This window comes from Rhineura floridana, chromosome 4, assembly GCF_030035675.1.
Source record: "Rhineura floridana isolate rRhiFlo1 chromosome 4, rRhiFlo1.hap2, whole genome shotgun sequence".
NCBI classification, from domain to species: domain Eukaryota; kingdom Metazoa; phylum Chordata; class Lepidosauria; order Squamata; family Rhineuridae; genus Rhineura; species Rhineura floridana.
In genome coordinates, this window is record NC_084483.1 from 137924315 (window position 1) to 137949120 (window position 24806).

General features: G+C 46.0%; 1 protein-coding gene across 1 annotated transcript in view; it reads left to right on the top strand.

The window, feature by feature from the left end:
• Window positions 1–24806, top strand: part of RYR2 (ryanodine receptor 2) — a 725812-nt gene that overhangs the window by 219712 nt on the left and 481294 nt on the right. Inside the window, exons 11-15 of the mRNA XM_061624580.1 lie at window positions 6047–6203; window positions 8704–8868; window positions 11955–12076; window positions 14193–14376; window positions 16501–16636. Coding sequence (XP_061480564.1) covers window positions 6047–6203; window positions 8704–8868; window positions 11955–12076; window positions 14193–14376; window positions 16501–16636 — 764 coding nt within the window. The remainder of the gene's footprint in view (window positions 1–6046; window positions 6204–8703; window positions 8869–11954; window positions 12077–14192; window positions 14377–16500; window positions 16637–24806) is intronic.

Consider the following 24806-nt stretch of genomic DNA (forward strand, 5'->3'; position numbering starts at 1 on the left):
CTGTATCCGATTTTGGGGACTTCTCTTGGGGAACCTTTTTCCCTTGCCCGGGCAGTTTGTTTCCCCTATTGGATTACTCCCCACCCCTAGAGAGACCGCGGCTGCGGATCCTCCTCGTCCTTTCGTTTTTCTTTCTCTCTTGGGCTCTGCGCTTCCCCTGGGAACTTGCGGCTACAATTCCCTTCTAGCGGCTTGTCTTTCTGGGCTCCCTTTTCCCCGCGCTCCGTGACACTCTCGGAAGACCGCGGCTGCGGTTTTTCTGATCTCAGCGGGAGTTTGCGGCTGCGGCTCCCGCCGTTACCCCGTCACCCGTTTTAGCCTGCCCGGGTCCGTTCTCGCCCCACTGAAACCTGCGGCTGCAGCTCTTTCATTAACCTGCGAGACTGTCTGCGGCTCCCTCATTAGCGCTTTTACCTCAGCTCACCCCACCGCGAAGGGCTTTGCAGACGGCGACAGCGGCTCCCTCTGCGGTGGCTGCCGCATTTCCCCTACTGTCTCTTCCCTCCTGGGGGTTTTTTAGAGCCGCTAGTGCGGCTTTCGGCCCCGCGGCTCCTCCTGCGAGACTGTGCTGGGCAGCCCTTCCCCCAGTTCGCTTCCAGACGGCCGCCATTGCTCCTTCTCTCTCCGCGCTCTTTTTTCCGGGCGCCATTTTTTGAATTCAAATTTCCCGCCTTTTTTGTTACCCTTTATTAACCATCGGATACCTCCCCTGCAGGCTATTTATCCATATGTGTGTTGTATACGTGCTGCAGACAGACTTACACAGGACTGACTTACACACAATTTTACTGTGGCTGTAATCATAGTGGCTGGATTATATTATCAAGGCTGGAGCTCCAATCCTAGTGGGCTGGATTGTATTATCAAGGCTGGAGCTTTAATCCTAGTGGCTGGATTGTATTATCAAGGCTGGAGCGTTACTCTTAGTGGCTGACTTGTACTAAATCTGATTTATATTGGTATATCCTGCCCCCTCTGGGGCCGTGAACCAAGCCTGAAAACCAGCCTACAGCACTAATCTGAGTGTGCCAACTCTAAAACAGCCTATATTATATTAACGCTGATACCTCAGTGCATTCTGCCCCCTCTGTGGCAGTGCACTGAGCCATCTGCCAGTGTATTCTACCCCCTCCGTGGTCGTACGCTGTGCCAGTTCGGGTCTTTACATCCTGCCCCCTCCGTGGCAGTGTACTGCACCCAAGTTAATATAAGATGGCAGAACAGCCAGGCATGTCGCCATCAACCCATATGGTGCCAGATCAGCCAGGCATGCCACAATCAGCCAAGCCACAACATCCTAACACGACTAAGACCAGACATGCCAAAGCACTGGCTAAGACAAAACATCTTTCCAGCCATAGTAAACCAAAGCGCCCACGTTATGTCTCTATGCCAACCACTACCACAGCACAGGCACACATAAGCAATATTCTCCATTCCCCTGCTGATGCCTCTGACGAGGAACAGTTTGTTGGTTTTCCCGCTCAGTGTTCGCCTAATGAACCTCCCTCCGTTTTACCGCCCCAAACATCTGTTCCAATAGTTCCTCAGGCACATACATCTGCCACATCCGGTCTGCAGCTGTCTCCTGATTTCCTCTCCCAACTTCAAGCCATGCTGGCATTTTTCACCCAAATGCAGTCACTACCACAAGTTCCTGCCATACCTCCACTCAATATGGACCAACGTGCGTGCCATGAAGCTCATTCTTCCTGCTCACCAGATCCCTTTGATGTAGCCAGAGGCAGATGTACGGACGAAGCCTCGTATGCGGAGGAGTCAACTTTCAATGACCATGTTGAAGGAGACGACTGGAGCAACTACTCAGATCATGAGGAGGATACATCGTATCGCTTGTTTAATACCTCAGACTATCAGCCGCTAGCACGCAGGGTAGTTAATACCCTTGGTCTCCAGACTGCGCCTCCAACTTCGTCAGCTATCAAAGGGGCCAAGGTCCTCAAATCCCCTGCACCTACTGAACACTACATCCCGGTGCCGGACCCAATTGCCAAATTAGCCTCTGAAGAATGGGCTCATCCACTCAAAGCTCGACGCTTCAAGAACCTGGCTGACAGACTTTACGCCCTAGCCCCAGACTTTGCCACCAAGTTAGATGTCCCTGGCATAGATGAACCAATCGCTCGCCTCGTTTCAAGATCTCTTTTGCCCAGGGAAGGGGAATCCCACCTAAAAGACACTACTGAGCGACGAATAGACTTCGCCCTCCGCAAGAATCACGAGGCCACTGCCCTAGCCATGCGTGCCTCCGCTTCAGCCTCCATCTTCTCCAGAGCATCTATGATGTGGCTGGATGACCTTCTAGAGGACGCTAACCCTGATCCTGTCGCCCTCAGAAGAGCACTATTGAAATTGCGTAAGACAGCAGCTTTTGTGGCCGATGCCACTTTGGATGCCACTCAATTAGGGGCACGAGCCATGACGGCTCAAATAGTCGCTCGTCGCACCCTCTGGCTTCGCCACTGGCAAGCTGATTCAGCGGCCAGATTGAACCTGTCCAGGGCTCCTTACTCCGGATCTCTACTCTTCGGCGAGGAAGCTCTAAAGGCAGTGCTGGTTGATCCCAAAGACGCCCACAAACCGGTTCTGGCCACAGTCAAGAACATCGACCACAGGCCTTTCAGGCGATTTCCTGCCTTCCGTTCTAACCAGCCCTTTCGAGGAACGCGGCCAGGAGTACGAGGCCGCGACTTCAGATCCTATGACCCCAACGCATTCAGGGGCTCCTGGAACCGACGCTTCCAGGGCAGAGGTCAGTACCAAGGGCGCAGGGGCAACTCATCGTCCTCATATAAGGGAGGCCCTCGCCTACACAAGTAGTATTAATGCCCTCCCCATAGGTGGCAGATTACTTAATTTTGGAGATTGATGGCTGCGCCTTACTACGGTCTCCTGGATCAGTTACCTTTTCAGTTATGGCTATACCATAGAGTTCTGGGCAACCCCATCAGACAGATTCCATCCGTCTCCTTGCCCAAGGGCACCAGCCAGGCACAACATTATGCAGACAGATATACACCACCTCTTGGACATAGCAGCGATAGAGCCAGTTCCCACAACTGAGAGGTCGGAAGGGGTGTACTCCCTCCTATTTGCTGTGCCAAAACGAGATTTATCATGGAGGGCGGTATTGGACCTCAAGTTTGTCAACCGTTTTGTAACATATCGCAGGTTCAAAATGGAATCACCCCATTCCATTACGGAGAGTCTGCATGAAGGAGACTTCCTGGCTTCTATCGACCTTCAGGAAGCGTATGCCCATTTGCATAGCCCACAGAAAGTTTCTTCGGTTTGCTTTTGGCCACCAACACTTTCAATATAGAGGGATGCCATTCGGCCTCTCCTCTGCTCCAAGAGTGTTTACCAAGGTGCTACTCATCCTAGTGGCTTACCTCCGGACCCAAGGGGTTCATATCTACCCATATTTGGATGATCTGCTAATACGGGCCAAGTCTGAGGAGCTGGCTCATCATCATTTAACAATCACCCTCAATGTTTTGCAGGCCTACGGCTGGCTTGTCAACTTCGACAAAAGCCATCTCCAACCAACCCAACGCCTACTACATCTAGGGGCAATGTTGGACACCCTGCAGGCAATGGTCTTCTTGGCTCCAGATCGCATCACTGCCATCACAAGCATCGCAAGGTCCCTGATGCAACAAACATCCGCAGACGTCATGCTTCTCGCCAGAGCGCTCGGGATGTTTATCTCTACAATCCACATTGTCCCATGGGCTCGAGCCCACACTCGGCCCCTTCAATGGATTCTGTTACCTTTTCAAAAAAACATTGCCAGCTCCGACCATCGCAGAGTTCGTTTGAGCCCCGCACTGCGCCTCTCCTTCCGCTGGTGGACCAAGGTTCAACACCTCTCCAAGGGCACGTCGTTCAGAGAACCCCGCAGAACCGTTGTAACCACAGATGCCAGCCTCATCGGTTGGGGAGCCCACTGCAACTCCCAGTACGTTCAGGGGGTTTGGTCCACCGCAGAGCAATCTCAAAGCATCAACTGGCTGGAAATAAAGGCTGTCCACTTAGCTGTATGTCATTTTCAGTCTCTGTTCCCTTTGCATCATGTGCTCATTCGAACAGACAACACGTGTGTAAAATCACATTTGAACAGACAGGGGGGCACCAGGTCTCGTCCTCTGCAGGACTTAGCCTCCCTCATCTTTGTCTGGGCAGAACAACATCTACAATCCCTGAAAGCAGAACATCTCAGAGGGATTTGGAATGTGACAGCAGACTGGCTCAGCAGACAACAGGTCTTTCCGGGAGAATGGAAACTTCATCCAGCCATTTTCCACCGTCTCCAGTGTCGGTTCGGCACCCTCTCAGTCGACCTGTTTGCTTCCAGTCGCAATTGCCAGCTTCCCAGGTACTTTGTCCGATACCTGGACTCAACAGCAGAAGCAGTGGATGCTCTGTCCATACCGTGGCCAGAAGGTCTTTTGTACGCCTTTCCTCCCATACCATTGTTAGCCAAAACCTTGAGGAAGGCACGAACCGAAAGGGCACAGCTGGTTCTGATAGCACCATTTTGGCCACGCCGACCGTGGTTCTCAGATCTTCTGGCAATGTCAATGATGCACTGTGCATCAGGTGCTCCAATTTCTCCACAGCGGCTTTATGATGGGACTTCGACCCAATACTCTACGTCGACATGCGTCCACTCTGTCGTCCATTCTCTCAGTGTCCTCTCCTGGAGATCATATTTCCTCACATCCATTCATCAAACGTTTTTTGAGGGGAGTCGCCCTACGCTCTCCGGCTGTTGGCCATCGGTTCCCCTCATGGAGTTTGCCGAAAGTCCTGCAGGCTTTGCAACGCCCTCCGTTTGAACCCATCAGGACTGTGCCCCTACGTATACTGTCCTTCAAGGTCTTGTTTCTGATCGCAATCACATCTGCCAGACGCGTTTCGGAGTTGGGCGCATTGTCTTCTGCTCAACACCTCTGCGTCTTCCATAAGGACTGATCACTGATCCTTCCTTCCGTCCCAAGGTCGATTCAGTTTCTCATTGCAACCAGGACATTGTTTTGCCTTCCTTTTGCCCGAATCCTACCCATCCTCTTGAAAAGGCTTGGCATTCGTTAGATGTCCGGAGGGCTCTCAAGACCTACCTGTCTAGGACCGAAGAGATTCGACGAACGGAGTCTCTGTTTGTATCCTTTCATCCAAGGTCTATGGGGCATAAAGTTTCCAATCCTACTTTATCCCGTTGGTTAAGGGCATGTATTACTTTAGCATATGAGTCTCTGAATCTGTCAGTTCCAGCTAGTATAACGGCTCATTCTACCAGGTCAGCTGCCACTTCGGCTGCTTTTGCCACTAATGCTCCTGTTGCCGATATTTGTAGGGCTGCAGTCTGGTCTACCCCACACTCGTTTATAAGACATTATAAAATTGATCGTTATGCCTCTGCTGACGCATCTTTCGGCAGACGAGTGTTGCAACAGGTTCTTAATGAGGATTAACACGTGGGTGGTCCCTCCCTGTATGGGCTGCTGTGGTACATCCCGTTGTGATGGCCGGACTCATAGGGAAAATGGACCATTGGTCTCACCTTAAGGGTGATTTTCCTATGAGTACGGACATCACGACCCTCCCAGTTGGAGGATGACTATATATTTTCAAATGTATTATATGTTACTGTTACGCTATTATTTAAATTTAAGAGTGAAGTCAAGACTTCTAGTTCTGTTATACCGCTATGTTGGAGTCATGTTACTATGCATGGTACTATTGTGTTATTTTCCTGCTGCCAGGCCGGTTGGCCTTGTTCTTGTTTTTTTAGATATTTCTCCTTAGACTTGCTGCGAATGAACTGGAGAGTGGGAGGGGCCTGACGCCCCTAGTCTTGACTTCAAAGACATTCTTGCCTTCGCACGATAGGTGGAGCTAAAACCGTTGTGATGTCCGTACTCATAGGAAAATCACCCTTCAGGTGAGACCAATGGTCCATTTTAACATTTAAGCATGGAATATTATATGATCTAAGAATGCAAATTTGATCTTTTATTAGGTGGAGTGGAAGTCACATTAGATGGGGGCAGCCATTCAGATTAAGACATATAACAACAGGGAAGTATTTAAGCCTGATGGATGACAAGAGTCTTCTTCTAACGGACAAAGAGAAAGCTGATGTGAAATCTACAGCATTTTGTTTTCGGTCTTCAAAGGTAATTTTTTGTTATAAAAAGTGTAATATAACTTATGGTGTTTGATTTCCCCTGTTCCTCAACTCTGCCCTACCCAAAATACAGATTTACCTGAGGCCAGAACTTCCCTAGCGCTAGCCTTCCAGCGAACCCTCTAAAAGGAAGTAGGTGGAGATTGCTGGACAGCATTTGTTGGGAATTGCTCTCTCAGCATTTGTTGCATTTTCTTCTGCTTTTTGTGTTGCTCAACTTTGATCCTCCACATCTTCTGTGTTCAACTTCCATTGTTGATTTTCCTCTGCTTTGAACTTTTGCTTTTTCCCTTATCCCTTAGATTTGTTGCTAATGTTCTGGCTTTCCTCCTGATAAATAGCAAGACAGTGTGGCTTGAGGAAAAGGCAACTAAAGCATGTAAACAGCCACAAAAGTGTCAGTGATCACTTCATAAAAATAATGTGTCTCCTGTAAAGCTGATTGGTGATCAGTCATGCTGAGATGCAGTGTTAGGTCTTGCAAATTTCATGGAAACAATATTTCCACTTTCCTCAGCAATGGATTTATGCATGCTTCTACCATTTTCTCTGTGAAATTAAATAGCAGTGGGCCATAAAAGCACATAAAGGTACAAGCTCTGAATGCAGCTCTTTGATTGGGCTCTTGTAATTGATTGTTGATTTAATTTTCTTATTCAGTTGGGTGTAAAACCTTCTGTACTGCTATTTTGATCCTCATACCTACTTGCCAGATATAGCATGCCTATGGATACAAATTCCATTTGCAATATGCATTCCTACACTTTTTCAGTGTATGTCTGTTTGTTATAAATTATACATTACTCTCTCTATAAGTTCAGTCTTGACTCTTTCAAGGTCAGGTGTCTGTTTGCATTGATGAAACCTAAATTCACAGAAGTGCTGGGTAAAATATGTACTATTCAAAGGCTGCAATCCAATACATGTCTACTCAGAAGTAAGCTCCATTGGATTCAATGGGTCTTACTCCCAGGTAAGTGTTTATTGGATTGCAGCCTTAGTTGGGAGTAAACCCCTTTGGGCTCAATGGGGATTAATTGTGCTGTTGGTTAATCTACCTTTACAAATGCTTTTTGCACGCAAAAATCTGTGTTTTACAGAGTTTCAATTCTCTCTCTCTCTCTCTCTCTCTCTCTCTCTCTCTCACACACACACACACACACACAGAGAGAGAGAGAGAGAGAGAGAGAGAGAGAGAGAGAGAGAGAGTCTTCAGTAAGGTCTTAATAAAAAGCTGCATTCTGCCTCTCTTCAGATTGGGATTTTCTGTTTCAATCGTTTAAATCTTTAAAATTTGAAAAATAGCTGTAAAACACATTGCACACTGATGGAATCTGATATAATAGGGCTTTGCTGAGCCTATGGGAATCTTCCATATTGGACTGAGTTTTTATAAATTTCATGACATTTCCCTGAGGTTGTCATTTCATCACTTTTGCACATATATGCATATCACATTTGGGGAAGGAGCAGTGACTTGTGGTCTGTTGAGCCTATGGAATCAAGTGTGTGCAGGCGGCGTGGAGTAGGAATGGCTAAGAATTCTCCTATATTTGGTTTTAGCACTGGATTTTTCAAAGGCCCACATACTCTCCAAGTGATGCTGTTTGCTCCAAACTTCAGTGGCTTTTCCCCAGACACCGTCCCCCCCCCCGCAAATAGTTCCTCAAATATATTGATCTTCTACTGTTTTACTCACAGCATAGCACTACAGCTTTTTCTCTCTCGGCCACCCCCACTACTTGAAAAAAGACAAGTCTCCCCATGTTGACTCTAGGAGGATGAAGGGCACTGAAAGCTGCTTTCCTCTTTTCCTTTCCAAAATGAAAACAGCCACTCTCTGCTTGCCTGCTAGTGTGAAAACTGACCAGTGGAGAAGGAGCCGCTGCTGCAAAACTGCTTTCCTTTCTTTTATCAATATTTTCTTTTAAAATATTGATATTTTCCAAAATATTGATTTTTTTCCCAAAATCCGTTTCCCCCTCCCAGATATTTATATTTTCTTTTATATATTCATATTTAAAATATCAATATTAATATAACTGTTTTTGGAGAGAGGAAAGCAGCTGATAGTGGACAAAGAACAAACTCTAATTGATACTGCTTGTTAGGTTGACGGAATGCTATCGAAGCAGCACCAGTTAATGGATCCCATCCTTAATATGGAGGACAGGATCATGCCTTTCATATTTGTATATAGACAGTGTATTGGAATTATTGTATTTGAAGATTAATATAGTGAAATTACAGACTCCAGGCATGAAGAATTAATGTAATAATGAATGTTGCTTGGTTAATAAAAATACATAGAAAAGAAATTGAATTCTGTACAATAAAAAGCACACTTAAATCCAGCTGAAATAAGTAGACCTTCAACTGTACATGTAAATGTTATCAATTTTTATTGCTTACTATTTTATGTTTAGAAAAAATATTTCACTTTTCAAAATAATTTTTCATGTGTGGGCTAATGTTTGTTTGTTTATTAGGAAAAATTGGATGTGGGTATCAGGAAAGATGTGGATGGAATGGGAGCACCTGAGATAAAGTATGGAGACTCAGTCTGCTTCATACAGCATGTTGACACGGGTTTGTGGCTTACATACCAATCAGTGGATGCAAAATCTGTAAGAATGGGATCTGTGCAACGCAAGGTATGATGTTATACCAACATAAAGTAGGTATGATAACAATGAAATGACACTACCAATGCTGCATTGTAGATTTATTTCCAAGTACGAAATGTGTTTTTCTGTCAAAATTTATTTACTTTATTTATTTGAAATATTTTTATCCCGCCCTTCTACCCTATAATAGGACACTCAGGGTGGCTTACAAAAATAAAATCGAACACGTACATAACAAAATTGTAAACAATAAAATCACAAAAACATTAAATTAAATTAAAATACATAAAATACAATTAAAATACATAAAATACTATATACACATAAATACTATATATGTACACATACATATATACGTATATATAGGGAGTGGTACTAAAGGGGACTACAAGAGTAAAATTTAATGTAGAAGGCATAAAATCAGTGTCAGGCTCTACCCTTCAGTCCCTCCCAAAGGCTCTCCAGAACAAGATCTTTTTCAGAAGTCTCTGGAAAACCATCAGGGAGGCAGCAAAGTGGACTTCTTGGGGTAGGGTGTTCCAAAGCTTGGGGGCCACAGCTGAAAAAGCTCTCTCCTGCGTGCCTGTCAGTCTGTCTTTCACTCCAGGCATGCAGAGGAGACCAGGGGCAGATGATCTTAAATCCTGGGCAGGTACATATGGGCATAAACGGTCCCTCAGGTACATTGGTCGAAGGCCGTTTAGGGCTTTAAAGGTCAGAACCAGCACTTTGAATTGGGCCCGGAAGCAAATTGGGAGCGAGTGGAGTCGATAAAACACAGGGGTGATATGCAGTAGGCACTGAATGGCAGTAGGCACTGAATTCTTGGGCCGGAACTATATGTTACAGGGTTGCTGGTAGAAATTCACTTCCATGATCTCCTCCTCCCAACATTTAGTTCAATTCACCACCTGAATTGCTCAAATTAACGTAAATGTATTTGGATGTTTTGTTTTGTACGTGTCCTGCCCAGTGTGTGAGGCACAAGACAGGGATGAGGGTGGAAGAAATTATTGTTTTATTAGGGTAATTGAAACATCAAAGGCAACATGCCTCATTAACTCGACTAACTAACTCACTGCAAGCCCTATCTAAGCTACTAAGCATACTCTGCAACCTATGAAGGAAGTTGACTCAGCACCCCAGTCGGGGAGGGGTGCAAGCTTAAATAGGAAAGGTCTTCACTCGTAATCTCTCACTCCTTCGAAGAACCTCCCTCTGACTGGCGCGCTTCTTGTGACGTCTGGCGCGAGGTGAAAGAAGGCGCGCCTCCGACGGCTCATCTGACAATACCGACTGGATAGGTGCAGGCTGGAGGTCAGGAGGCAGGGAAGCATTTGAAGTGTCAAGAGGGGGATCCAGGGGGGTTGGAATTGACGCGCATGCCAGAGATTCCCCCAATGGTTCTGTTGGTGCGTCTTCTTCAGCAGGAGGCCTGTCCATGGGAACTGGCACAGTGTCAAGTACACTCCCTCCCCCAGTGTCCTCAAAAGTCTCAGGCTCTGCCCCTTGCTGCTCTAGCTGCGGGGGCTGAAGCTCGTCCAGCCCCCTTCCTTGATTGTGAGGGGGCTGAAGCTCGTCCACCCCCCTTCCTGAATGATTCCCTTGAAAGACCTGGGGCTCGACAGTATGTCACCCAGAGTGGGTGGATAACCAGCCAGATGGGCGACTAATAAATTCAATAAATAAAATAAATAAATAAGTGCCATTAGGATTAATACCTCATCATCTCCACTGCTGCAAAACAGACATAGTAATAACATCAGATATTACAGAAAGGGGAAGAAGAAATAACTGCAGTTTTTGTAATACAGGGTTGTATGCAACACTATAAATCCATTAGTGCAAGAGCCCTAGTGCAGGTCTATTTCTCAGTGTTGCACAGCAGAAGAATCCAATGCAACAGGTCCTCTGGCAGAAGTTTTGCTTATGAGCTTACACTAGTGGAAATGTTGCAAAACTACCTTTTAATTTGTTATCCTCTACAAATTGTACATACAAATGCAAGCTGTCCACTTGTGAAGTCTCTTGTACAGTAAGATCCATTAGTGCAAGATGACTGGCTAGTGCATAGGAAGAGGCAACTGCAGCATGTAAACAGTCACAAAAGTGTCAGTGATCACTTCATAAACACAATGTGTCTCCAGTAAAGCTGACTGGTGATCAATCATGCTGAGATGCAATGTTAAGTCTTGCAAATTTTGTGGAAACATTAATATTTCCAGTTTTTTCAGCAATGGATTTATGCATGCTTCTACCATTTTCTCTATGAGTATGTTTGAAGAAACAGTTTTCTTATTGTGTGGACTGGAATACTACTTGCATAGTGCAGCATTGTAGTACCAGAAGGCTTCTCTATCTGTAACTAAGCGTCTCTTCCCTTGGGAAGCGTGTCTCTAGCTCTAGCATGTCTCCCTTCAGGGCAATCTTCTGAAAGCCACATGTGAGTGGTGGACAGGGCCACAGGCAAAAGTATAAATTTTACCTTTGTACAGTAGGTGAGTTTCTACACACACACTCACACACGTCTCTTTATCTTACATCCAAATAAGCAAGAGGCATTATCAAAGTTCAAGGGCAGGCTCAGTGCCAGTGGGTGGCCAGGCTGCTGTTGGGTCTGGGTGGGCGGGTGTAGCTCTCACTCCACAATCCAAATTGTGGAGCAGAAGCCACCCTCCCAGGCAACATTCCCCACCACTGGTGCAGGCTGGCCATGACACTTCCTGCATCGCTGAATTAGTACCCGCATACTTTACAATCATCCAAGATGCTTGCCATCACCTGATGCAGCCTGGCCTATTTAAGCCCCTTATTTAAGCTGCCTGCGCCACCATCACCTTCAAGGGCTTGCTGAAGTCTGGTGCCAACCCTGTTCAAGGGCACATTCTAGCTAGAGTTGTTGACAGGTGTACCTGGAGAATTTTGAGGGACAGTTAGAGAGGTCTAGAGGGCCTCATGGAGCTCCTGGGCCTGAGATTCCCTACCAGTGGATTATGGTTAATGAGCTAATGTGCGTGAAGTGCTTTGGGCAATTGGGAAAAGTGCTGTAAAACTAAAAATTGCTATATTTTTCTCCTTTTGTGATTATTCTTTCGCTTCCCCCCCCCCCCCAGGCTATCATGCACCATGAAGGCCATATGGATGATGGTCTAACATTGTCCAGATCTCAGCATGAAGAGTCACGTACTGCACGAGTAATTCGTAGTACCGTCTTCCTTTTCAACAGGTTCATAAGGTATGTGAGTTGTTCTGATAAAAAACTAAAACCTTAGCCTGTAACTAGGCCTAAGTACATGCAAAGTAAATAAGCAAACATTCTTACCCTATCTTCACTTTTTCCCATTCCCCTGTTGTTGCCTCCTTTGTCAAATTTTGCACTGTGAGCCTCACTGGGACAATGTTCCATCTTCTTGCAGTTTGTAACGCACCATGTACACATATGACAGTTTGGCCTGGAGGCATGTAATATTAAGCCATGGTTTATTAAACAATAGTTTATTTGATCATCCCTACCAGGTCCTGCAGCATTACCATGGTTTATTAATCATGCGCAAACCATGCTCATAAGCTGTGGTTTGTCGTTGGTTTATAAACCTGGGTTAACATTAACCATAGTTAAGCATTACATACGAACCTGGTCTATTTACATTAGGAGTGGGTAAGCTTTGGCCCTGCAGATATTGCTGGAGTACAACTCCTATAATGCCTGATGGTTGGCCCTGATGCTGGGACAGATGGCAGTTGGAGTTCAACAATGTCTGGAGGGCCCCAGGTTAGCCACTCTTTATTTAAATTAACATTACCATCCTCCTCCTCCTCTTCCTAATGGATCGATCTTGGCATCAGTCTTGTTACAGATGTAATATTGACTATGGAGGCATAACACTAACACTGTAAGGGTGGATTTTAATGGGAGAGGAGGGAAGTGGAAGGTGCATGGGAATGCAAAGGAGTGAGGAGTAGTGCATGAAGATGAAGGGATTGTCTAAAATTTGAGATTGGAAAATATTATGTCTGCACCATGGCTACGTGTGGTCTACACTGAGTCACTTCTTTAGCACAGTAATCCAATTTAAATCAATTGCATACTGTTGAAAAGCAGAGATGCATACTCTGAACTGTGAAGAGAATGAGCAACAAAGGGATAGCCACACATGCTAAAAGAAACAAGGAAACACTCAAAACAGCGATGCAGTCAGTCCAACAAAATTGTATTCTGAAATATTTTATCCGTAATTTCCCCATGTGTTATCTTTTGTTTTTACTAATTGTTGCCATGATCCTGGGTTGTTTAGTATCAGTTCACTGCTACAGCAAATAATGTTAGCATTGTTCTCTTCATTCACTTTATTACATGTAGTTGTAATTGGTACAGCAAGGAATTACAGGGATGGCAATGAGACTGATGAGTATGAGATGAGAACTTCATCAGTCAATCTATTGTTTTGCACTTTCTGCCACATAATCATTCAGTGGCCTAGTTCACAGATAATACCAAGCCAAAACATGGCTGAGTGTGAATGTGTAAGCATGTAGGAACTCTTAGTAAGAACTACGGCCAGTTCACACCTTCATCAGTTCTCCTGCTGTGGCACTAAGTGAAGCTAAGGCCTAGTTTGGTGTAGTATTGCATCCAAACCAGGGCTCATAGTTTGTCTCTCTCTAGAGCAGGTGTGGGGAACCTTTGGCCCTCCAGATGTTGCTGAACTACAACTCCCATCATCCTTGGCCATTGTTCAGCAACATTTGGAGGACCAAAAGTTCCCTGCACATGTTCTAGACAAACCACAAGCTGTAGTCAAGGGTGAGGCAAGTTCCAAACCAAAGTTAAGATATAATAGTAAGTCAAGCCATGGCTTAGCTCTGGATAGTGTGGCAGCATCAGGACCAGGGAAGAAGTGAATCAGCCACCATTTTACTCTGAATACCCACATCTTTGTGTGTTCATGCTTAGCCATAGTTTGGCTAAGTGTTATGTGTGAACCAGGCTAGGGTGAACAAGGGTTAGACCATAAATTGTTCAGTACATAGTTTTGCTTTGGGAAGACTATGTTAGTAGGTAATGGGAAGTTGAAATGGGAGAATATTTGGGAAAAAATGGTCAGCGACACAAATAAGTGTTAGAGGTCATTTTTGAAACATTTCAGTGCTATGAACAATTTTCATTCTTGAGGACTGAATTCTGAGGTTTCTCAGTAATAATGCTGAACCAGCCTGCTTATCAGAGATCATGTTCATCACATGTTTGTTAATGAACTTAGACTCAGGTTTATTTGAGACATTATAACAGCAATATTAAAAATTAGACTGGGAACATATCATACTTAGAAGAGCTGTATAATTCATTTTAGGGGTCTGGATACTCTCAGCAAGAAAACAAAGTCTTCCACAGTTGACTTACCCATTGAGTCAGTCAGCCTTAGCCTCCAGGACTTGATTGGATACTTCCACCCACCTGATGAGCATTTAGAGCATGAAGACAAGCAGAATCGCCTAAGAGCACTGAAGAATCGGCAGAATCTCTTCCAGGAAGAGGTAGCAGTCTTGATTTTCCTTTGATGCTATACTTTTGGGATAGGTTAAGAATTCTTTCAGTTTAACAGCTTGATTTGCATAAGATTCTTTGAGTTAGGTTTTTGCCCAGTTGGAAGCAAAGCATGTCAGAAAAAGAAAAACCTTCATATTTTGAAAAGTCTGTAATTCTGTAGCCCCTTGTATTATGTTTGTTTTTATGGGCAAACAACTTTATACTTTCCTTCTGAGTTGTGGCATACCTAGTCACAAATATGGGTGACTAGTAATCTTCCCTACAGGGAAGATTTTGTGAGCATGTGAAAATATCCTGGTTGGGTACCAGAGGAACTACCCGTAAGTCCCAAAGAACAGTCATAATGCTAAACCATTTTGGATGTCGTAGTAAGCCATAGTTTAGTACTAAGCAGCAGTAAGCCTCAGGTTCATACACTCCCTCCTTTGTTATGTCTGAACTGGGAGTGTTAGTTAATTTAAACTATTGTTTGTTGAAGCAAGTCAAAAGCATAAACCAGTTCTATCTTGACTTGTTTCAATTATCTACAGTTTATGAAACTAATCTCAGATTGTCCTTTTCAGATATAAGAATAAATCACGGTTACTTAAAAACAAGAAGTGGATACTTCCAAACTCCTCCTTGCAGCCATGGCAGGAAATGGGAGGGGGTAGTGTGTAGGGCTGGGGCCAGGCATGACTGGGCCCTTGGGCACGAGCCTGCTCCAGGCCTGTGACACCTGTCACATGCCCTGCCTACCTCTCCTGTTGCGTCACGTAAATGCCATGCATGCTGTGCACGCATGCCTGCCATCAACCAAGATGGAGGCAGGAGCATCAGCCCCTTAGGGAAGTCTCTGCTACTATCTTGGTTGCTGACAGGCATTCACAGCAATGGGAGAGGTAGGTGGGAAGTGTGTGAGAGGGCTTATTGAAGCCCATACAGCCTGTATTGGGGGGGATGCCTGGGAGCTCCGCCTCTGTGATCTGCAGCAGGGTTGGGAGTTGATGCTGGAATGGACCACAGAACAGGAGTGCTACCCTCCTACCCTGAGGAGGGGCCCTTTAGGGGCCCCTGTGAGTCACAGGATCCCTCGCCCAGGCCCTGGTAGTGTGAAAGCACAAAGCTCATTCACATAGTGTTAAAGTACGTTTTAGTGCAGAGGCAGCTAACCTGTGTCATTTCATATGTTGCTGGACTAAAAGTCCGATCATCCACAACCATTAGTGATGGTGCTGGAGCTTATGGAGTTGGAGTCCAAAAACCTCTGCTGTGCCACAGTTAGCCACCTTTGTTTTAGTGTTATGTCCAAACCATGCTTCAGTGGTAGAAAGCTTTCTCCCCAGCAAAATCTGGCTAATGCATGAGCTGCCTATGAGATGCACCATTTCCAAAGATGCAGTGATGCAGGTAATGACAGTTGTATCAAACCTGAAAAATTAGGACGGCAGGGTATAACTGCAGAGTGAATGCAGGAATAGAAGCTCTTCAGAAAAGGAATAAAGCTGGGGTCCCCAGCTGTAGCAGCTGGTGACTCCATGTCAGTGGGACGGTGGAATTTCCACCAGGTTTTAGTCCAAGCTGTCAAGAAGCTTTCCAAGGTACTGAAGCACCTTGGACAGCTCCTTGAAAGTTCAGGCTAAAACCTGGAAAAGATTCCACTGGCCCACGGACATGGAACCACCAGCTCTGGCATCATGGTGCCCTGAGACACCCATTGGCACCCATAAAGGCTCTTGCACCTCCCAATTATTTACTCCTACCCTATGATGACTGTCCAGATATGAGAGTTTTCTCAGTTGTCCACTAACATTTCTTCTAGCCCTTGTTCCATGTAGGTTTTAAATAGATTTTAAAGTTATAAATAAGAATTTTATCTTAATGTGCCATATCTCAGTCCTACCTTTTCTGTAGGTGTCTGAGGGTGGTGTCTGGGTGCACAAAGATGCACATATGTCCAAATTTCTCCCCCCCTTCACTTTGTGATTATTGTTTATATCTACAGAGGTCAGTCTGTTTTACTGAGTATTAGCTATATAGAAGGCTATTGTTTCCTGATATTAGAAATAGATTCTGTTGTCTTTTACAACAAATAGTTGCTATTATTTGAGATAAGCACTTTTTTCTTGTAGGGTATGATCAACTTGGTGCTTGAATGTATTGATCGCTTACATGTATACAGCAGTGCAGCTCATTTTGCTGATGTAGCTGGGAAGGAGGCTGGAGAAACTTGGAAATCTATTCTCAACTCATTGTATGAATTACTTGGTAAGATATGCAGTTCAAAAACTAGGGTTATTACTATCGAAACACAGACATGTGCTAAAAAACCTTGAACATTTAAATTTTGCAAAGCTTTTCTTATAGGAGAAAATCTTTGTGTGATAAATCTCTGGCTTACTTAATTGCGGCATCTTATCCTGAATAAAGCTTGTTTTATATGTGAATACTGGAAGTGCTTTTAAGGTTTGGGCTAATATTTAGGAATATTGCTCATGCAGTTCTGTTGTCCATAAGCTATAGCTATCTAATACATAGAAGTCATAATAAATAGTTGATGTTTCCATTATTCATGTTGTTGTTATGTGCCTTCAAGTCGATTACGACTTATAGCGATCCTATGAATCAGCGACCTCCGGTAGCATCTGTCATGAAACACCCTGTTCAGATTTTGTTAGTTCAGGTCTGTGGCTTCCTTTACAGAATCAATCTGTCTCTTGTTTGGCCTTCCTCTTTTTCTATTCCCATCTGTTTTTCCCAGCATTATTGTCTTTTCTACTGAATCATGTCTTCTCATTATGTGTCCAAAGTATGATAACCTTAATTTCATTATTTCAGTTTCTAGTGATAGCTCTGGTTTAATTTGTTCTAACACCCAAATATTTGTCTTTTTCCATAGGAGGTGGGCCATCACTGCGGGTAATAGTTCCACCTATCGTGCGAAGGCAAGAATGTCTTTGAAGTCAAGACTAGGGGCGTCAGGCCCCTCCTGCTCTCCAGTTCATTCTTGCCTCGTACGAACAAGATTGGATCTATAGCGTAGCAAGTAGCTTTTAGCTAAGTTTCGTGTATTTGTCTGCGGTTCTCTTCGTTTTTGTCCGCTTTTGAGCTTTCCCCCTGGCTCTGTTGCATCCATCGGGAGCTCGCGGCTCTATTTTTTCCTGTGCTGGGCTGTCTCAAGCAGCGCTCTGAGGAGCTCTTGGAGAGACCGCGGCTGCGGTTCTCTCCCAGGCGGGGGCTTGCGGCTGCGGCTTCCTGCCCTTTCTTTCTCCCTCTCTCTCCGTGACTTTAATTCTCGCCGCGGAGAGCTCTTTACTCGGCGGCGACAGCGGCTTCCCTCCTGCTGCCTTTCCCGACACAGGCTTCTCTTGGCAGTCTCCTTTTGGGTTTTTTTAGAGCCGCAAGTGCGACTATCGACCCCGCGCCTCCCCCTGCGAGACTGTGCTGGGCAGCCCTTCCCCCAGTTCGTTACCAGTCGGCTGCCATTGCTTCTTCCCCCTCCGCCATTTTTGGATCATTTTTCCCGCTCTTTTTTCCGGGCGCCATTTTTGTTGAATTCAAATTTCCCGCCTTTTTTGTTACCCCTTTATTAACCAACGGATACCTTCCCTGCAAGTTATCTGTATGTGTGTTGTATGTGTGTTGTAGACAGACTTACAGGGCTTCCTTACACACAAATTTACAGTGGCTGACTTGTACTAAATTTGAATTATATTCAGTACCATCAAGGCTGGAGCTTTAATATCAGTGGCTGACTTGTACTAAATTTGAATTATATTCAGTATTATCAGGGCTGGAGCTTTAATATCAGTGGCTGACTTGTACTAAATTTGAATTATATTCAGTATCAGCAAGGCTGGAGCTTTAATATCAGTGACTGACTTGTACTAAATCTGAATTATATTCAGTACATCCTGCCCCCTCTGTGGCCGTGTACCACGCCTGAAATCCAGCCTACAGCACTAATCTGAACTATATTTTGTACATCCTGCCCCCTCTGTGGCCGTGTACCAAGCCTAAAATACAGTCTATATTATACTAACGCTGATACCACAGTGCATCCTGCCCCCTCTGTGGCCGTGCACTGAGCCATCTGCCAGTGTATTCTACCCCCTCTGTGGTCGTACACTGTGCCAGTTCGGGTCTTTACATCCTGCCCCCTCTGTGGCCGTGTACTGCACCCAAGTTAATATAAGATGGCGGAACACCCAGACATGTCGCAATCAGCCAGTATGATACCAGATCAGCCAGACATGTCACAAACAGCCAAGCCACAATATTCTAAGGCGACTAAGTCTAAGCATGTTAAAGCACTGGCTAAAAAAAAACATCTTTCCAGCCATAGCAAACCAAAGCGTCCACGCTATGACTCTGTGCCAACCACCGCCACCACCACAGCAACTCAGGCACACATAAGCGATATATTTCATTCCCCTGCTGCTTCCTCTGACGAGGAGGATTTTGCTGGCTTTCCCACTCAGCTTTCACATAACCAGCCTCCCTCCGTTTTACCGTCCCAAACATCTGCTCCAATACCTACTCAGGCACAAACATCTGCCACAACCGGGCTGCAGCTGTCCCCTGATTTCCTCTCCCAACTTCAAGCCATGCTGGCATTTTTCACCCAAATGCAGTCACTACCACAAGTTCCTGCCATACCTCAACTCAACATGGACCAACGTGCGTGTCATGAAGCTCATCCTTCCTGCTCACCAAATCCCTTTGATGTAGCCAGAGGCAGATGTATTGACGAAGCCTCGTATGCGGAGGAGTCAACCTTCACTGACCACGTTGAAGGAGATGACGAGCGACTATTCAGATCATGAGGAGGATACATCGTATCGTTTGTTTAATGCCCCAGACTATCAGCCCCTGGCACGCAGGGTAGTTAATACCCTTGGTCTCCAGACTGCGCCTTCAACTTCTTCCACCCCAGCCATCAAAGGGGCCAAGGTTCTCAAATCCCCTGCACCTATTGAACACTACATCCCGGTGCCGGACCCAATTGCCAAATTGGCCTCTGAAGAATGGGCTCACCCATTCCAATCTCGCCGCTTCAAGAACCTGGCTGACAGGCTTTACGCCCTAGCTCCGGACTTTGCCACCAAGTTAGACGTCCCTGGCATAGACGAACCAATTGCTCGCCTCGTTTCACGATCTCTTTTGCCCAGGGAAGGGGAATCCCAACTAAAGGACACTACTGAGCGTCGAATAGACTTCGCCCTCCGCAAAAATCACGAGGCCACTGCCCTCTCCATGCGTGCCTCCGCTTCAGCCTCCATTTTCTCCAGAGCAGCTATGATGTGGCTGGATGATCTTCTAGAGGACACTAACCCTGATTCTGTCGCCCTCAGAAGGTCACTGATAAAGTTGTGTAAGACAACAGCTTTTGTGGCCGATGCCACCTTGGATGCTACTCAATTGGGGGCATGAGCCATGACAGCTCAGATAGTCGCGCGACGGACCCTCTGGCTTCGCCACTGGCAGGCTGATTCAGCGGCCAGAATGAATCTGTCCAGGGCTCCTTACTCCGGATCTTTACTCTTCGGCGAGGAAGCTCTAAAGGCAGTGCTGGTTGATCCCAAAGACGCCCACAAACCGGTTCTGGCCACTGTCAAGAATATCGACCACAGGCCTTTCAGGCGATTTCCTTTCTTCCGTACTAACCAGCCCTTTCGAGGAACGTGGCCAGGAGGACGAGGCCACGACTTCAGATCTTATGACCCCACTTCATTCAGGGGCTCCTGGAACCGACGCTTCCAGGGCAGAGGTCAGTATCAAGGGCGCAGGGGCAACTCATCGTCCTCATATAGGGGAGGTCCTCGCCAACGCAAGCAGTATTAACACACTGCCCATAGGTGGCAGATTACTTCATTTTGGAGACCGTTGGCTGCGCCTCACTACGGTCTCCTGGATCAGGGAGCTTTTCAGTCATGGCTATGCCATAGAGTTTTGGGCAATCCCATGAGACAGATTCCATCCGTCCCCTTGCCCAAGGGCACGAGCCAGGCACAGAATCATGCAGAGAGCTATACAACACCTCTTGGACATAGCGGCAATAGAGCCAGTCCCCACAACTGAGAGGTCGGAAGGGGTGTACTCCCTCCTATTTGCTGTACCAAAACGAGATTTATCATGGAGGGCGGTATTGGACCTCAAGTTTGTCAACCGTTTTGTAACATATCGCAGGTTCAAAATGGAATCACTCCACTCCATTACGGAGAGTCTGCATGAAGGAGACTTCCTGGCTTCTATCGACCTTCAGGAAGCGTATCTCCATGTGCCCATTTGCATAGCCCACAGAAAGTTTCTTCGGTTTGCTTTTGGCCACCAGCACTTTCAATATAGAGCGATGCCATTCGGCCTCTCCTCTGCTCCAAGAGTGTTTACCAAAGTGCTACTCATCCTAGTGGCTTATCTCCGGACCCAAGGGGTTCATATCTACCCATATCTGGATGATCTGCTAATACGGGCCAAGTCTGAGGAGCTGGCTCATCATCATTTAACAATCACCCTCAATGTTTTGCAGGCCTACGGCTGGCTTGTCAACTTCGACAAAAGCCATCTCCAACCAACCCAACGCCTACTACATCTAGGGGCAATGTTGGACACCCTGCAGGCAATGGCCTTCTTGGCTCCAGATTGCATCACTGCCATCACAAGCATCGCAAGGTCCCTGATGCAACAAACATCCGCAGACGTCATGCTTCTCGCCAGAGCGCTCGGGATGTTCATCTCTACAATCCACATTGTGCCCTGGGCTCGAGCCCACACTCGGCACCTTCAATGGACTCTGTTGCCATTTCAACAGGACATTGCCAGCTCCAACCATCACAAAGTTCGTTTGAGCCCCGCATTGCGCCTCTCCTTCCGCTGGTGGACCAAGGTTCAACACCTCTCCAAGGGCACGTCGTTCAGAGAACCCCGCAGAACTGTTGTAACCACAGATGCCAGCCTCATCGGCTGGGGAGCCCACTGCAACTCCCAGTACGTTCAGGGGGTTTGGTCCACCGCAGAGCAAACTCGAAGCATCAACTGGCTGGAGCTAAAGGCTGTACACTTAGCTCTACTTCATTTTCAGTCTCTGTTCCCTTTGGACCATGTTCTCATTCGAACAGACAACACGTGTGTAAAATCACATTTGAACAGACAGGGGGGCACCAGGTCTCGTCCTCTGCAGGACTTAGCCTCCCTCATCTTTGTCTGGGCAGAACAACATCTACAATCCCTGAAAGCAGAACATCTCAGAGGGATTTGGAATGTGACAGCAGACTGGCTCAGCAGACAACAGGTCTTTCCGGGAGAATGGAAACTTCATCCAGCCATTTTCCATCATCTCCAGTGTCGGTCCGGCGTCCTCTCAGTCGACCTGTTTGCTTGCAGTCGCAATTGCCAGCTTCCCAGGTACTTTGTCCGATACCTGGACTCAACAGCAGAAGCAGTGGATGCTCAGTCCATACCGTGGCCAGAAGGTCTTTTGTACGCCTTTCCTCCCATACCATTGTTAGCCAAAACCTTGAGGAAGGCGCGAACCGAGAGGGCACAGCTGGTTCTGATAGCACCATTTTGGCCACGCCGACCGTGGTTCTCAGATCTTCTGGCAATGTCAATGATGGATCCTTGGACACTTCCAGTCAGGCCAGACCTTCTATCCCAGGGTCCAGTACTGCACCAGGACCCTACTTGGCTCAATCTAACAGTGTGGCGTTTGAACGGGGACATTTGAGGTCAGCTGGACTGTCTGACGCTGTGATTGATATTATTTTGGCCTCGAGAAGACCATCTACCACTCGTATTTATCAACATACTTGGGTTGCTTTCTCCAAGTGGTGTCAGTCCCACCACCATGATCCATCCCAGGCCACTGTGCATCAGGTGCTGCAATTTCTCCATAGCGGCTTTATGATGGGACTTCGACCCAACACTCTACGTCGACATGCGTCCACTCTGTCATCCATCCTCTCAGTGTCCTCTCCTGTAGATCATATTTCCTCACATCCGTTCATCAAACGTTTTTTGAGGGGAGTCGCCCTATGCTCTCCGGCTGTTGTCCATCGGTTCCCCTCATGGAGTTTGCTGAAAGTGCTGCAGGCTTTGCAACGCGCTCCATTTGAACACATCAGGACTGTGCCCCTACGTATGCTGTCCTTCAAGGTCTTGTTTCTGATCGCAATCACATCTGCCAGACGCATTTCGGAGTTGGGCGCATTGTCTTCTGCTCGGCACCTCTGTGTCTTCCATAAGGACTCTGTTGTGCTGAAGACTGATCCTTCCGTCCCAAGGTCGATTCAGTTTTTCATTGCAACCAGGACATTGTTTTGCCTTACTTTTGCCCGAATGCTACCCATCCTCTCGAGAAGGCTTGGCATTCGTTAGATGTCCGGAGGGCTCTCAAGACCTACCTGAGAGATTCGACGAACGGAGTCTCTGTTTGTATCCTTTCATCCAAGGTCTATGGGGCATAAAGTATCCAATTCTACCTTATCCCGTTGGTTAAGGGCATGCATTACTTTAGCATATGAGTCCCTGAAGCTGTCAGTTCCAGCTAGTATAACGGCTCATTCTACCAGGTCAGCTGCCACTTCGGCTGCTTTTGCCACTAATGCTCCTGTTGCCGATATTTGTAGGGCTGCAGTCTGGTCTACCCCACACTCGTTTATAAGGCATTATAAAATTGATCGTTATGCCTCTGCTGACGCATCTTTCGGCAGACGAGTGTTGCAACAGGTTCTTAATGAGGATTAACACGTGGGTGGTCCCTCCCTGTATGGGCTGCTGTGGTACATCCCGCAGTAATGGCCCACCTCCTATGGAAAATGTACCATTGGTCTCACCTGAAAGGTGATTTTCATAGGAGTGGGCCATCACGACCCTCCCAGTTGGAGGATGACTAGAGATTTTATAAATGGGTTACATGTTATTGTTTCGCTATTATATTTAAATGTAAGAGTGAAGTCAAGACTTTTAGTTCTGTTATGTTGTTATGTTAGAGTCATGTTGTTATGCATGTGACTATTATGTTATTTTCCTGGCGGGCCTGTTGGCCTTGTTCTTGTATTTTTAGATATCTCTTTTTAGACTCGCTACGAATGAACTGCAGAGTGGGAGGGGCCTGACGCCCCTAGTCTTGACTTCAAAAACATTCTTGCCTTTGCACGATAGGTGGAACTATTACCCGCAGTGATGGCCCACTCCTATGAAAATCACCTTTCAGGTGAGACCAATGGTACATTTTCGCTGTCCATGGTATATACAAATCTCTCCTCCAATGCCACATTTCAAATGAGTTGATTTTTCTCTTACCCGCTTTTTTTACTGTCCAACTTTCACATTCATACATAGAGATCAGGAATACCATGGTCTGAATGATCCTGACTTTAGTGTACAGTGATACATCTTTGTATTTGAGGACCTTTTCTAGTTCTCTCATAGCTGCCCTCCCCAGTTCTAGCCTTCTTCTAATTTGTGACTATTGTCTCCATTTTGGTTAATGACTGTGCCAAGGTATTCATAATCCTTGAGAAGTTCAGTGTCCTCATTGTCAACTTTAAAGTTACATAAATCTTCTGTTGTCATTACTTTAGTCTTCTTGACATTCAGCTGTAGTCCTGCTTTCATGCTTTCCTCTTTAACTTTCATCAGCATTCGTTTCAAATCATTATTGGTTTCTGCCAGTAGTATGGTATCATCTGCATATCTTAACTTACTGATATTTCTCCCTTCAATTTTCACACCTCCTTCATCTTGGTCCAATCCCGCTTTCTGTATGATATGTTCTGCGTATAGATTAAACAAATAGGGTGATAAAATACACCCCTGTCGCACACCCTTTCTGATGGGAAACTAATCAGTTTCTCCATAGTCTGTCTTTACAGTAGCCTCTTGTCCAGAGTATAGGTTGCCCATCAATCAGATGCTGTGGCACCCCCATTTCTCATTTTTCATGATCTACGGAAGGCTTTGGTGTAATCTTTAACGCACAGGGTGATTTTCTTCTGAAATTCCTTGGTCCTTTCCATTATCCAATGTATGTTTGCTATATGATCTCTGGTGCTTCTTCCCTTTCTAAATCCAGCTTGGATGTCTGGCATTTCTTGCTCCATATATGGTAAGAGCCTTTGCTGTAGAATCTTGTGCATTACTTTAATTGCATGGGATATTAAGGCAATAGTTCGATAATTACTGCATACCCTGGGATCACCATTCTTTGGAATTGGGATGCATATTGAACGCTTCCAGTCTATGGGCCATTGTTTAGTTTTCCATATTTCTTGACAATTTTTTGTCAAAATTTGGACAGATTTAGTCTCAGTAGTTTGTAGCAACTCTCTTGGTATGCCATCTGTTCCTGGTGCTTTGTTTCTTCCAAGTATTTTAAGAGCAGCTTTCATCTCGCATTCTAAAATTTTCCACAGGAGGCCTGCCATCAAGCGGGTAA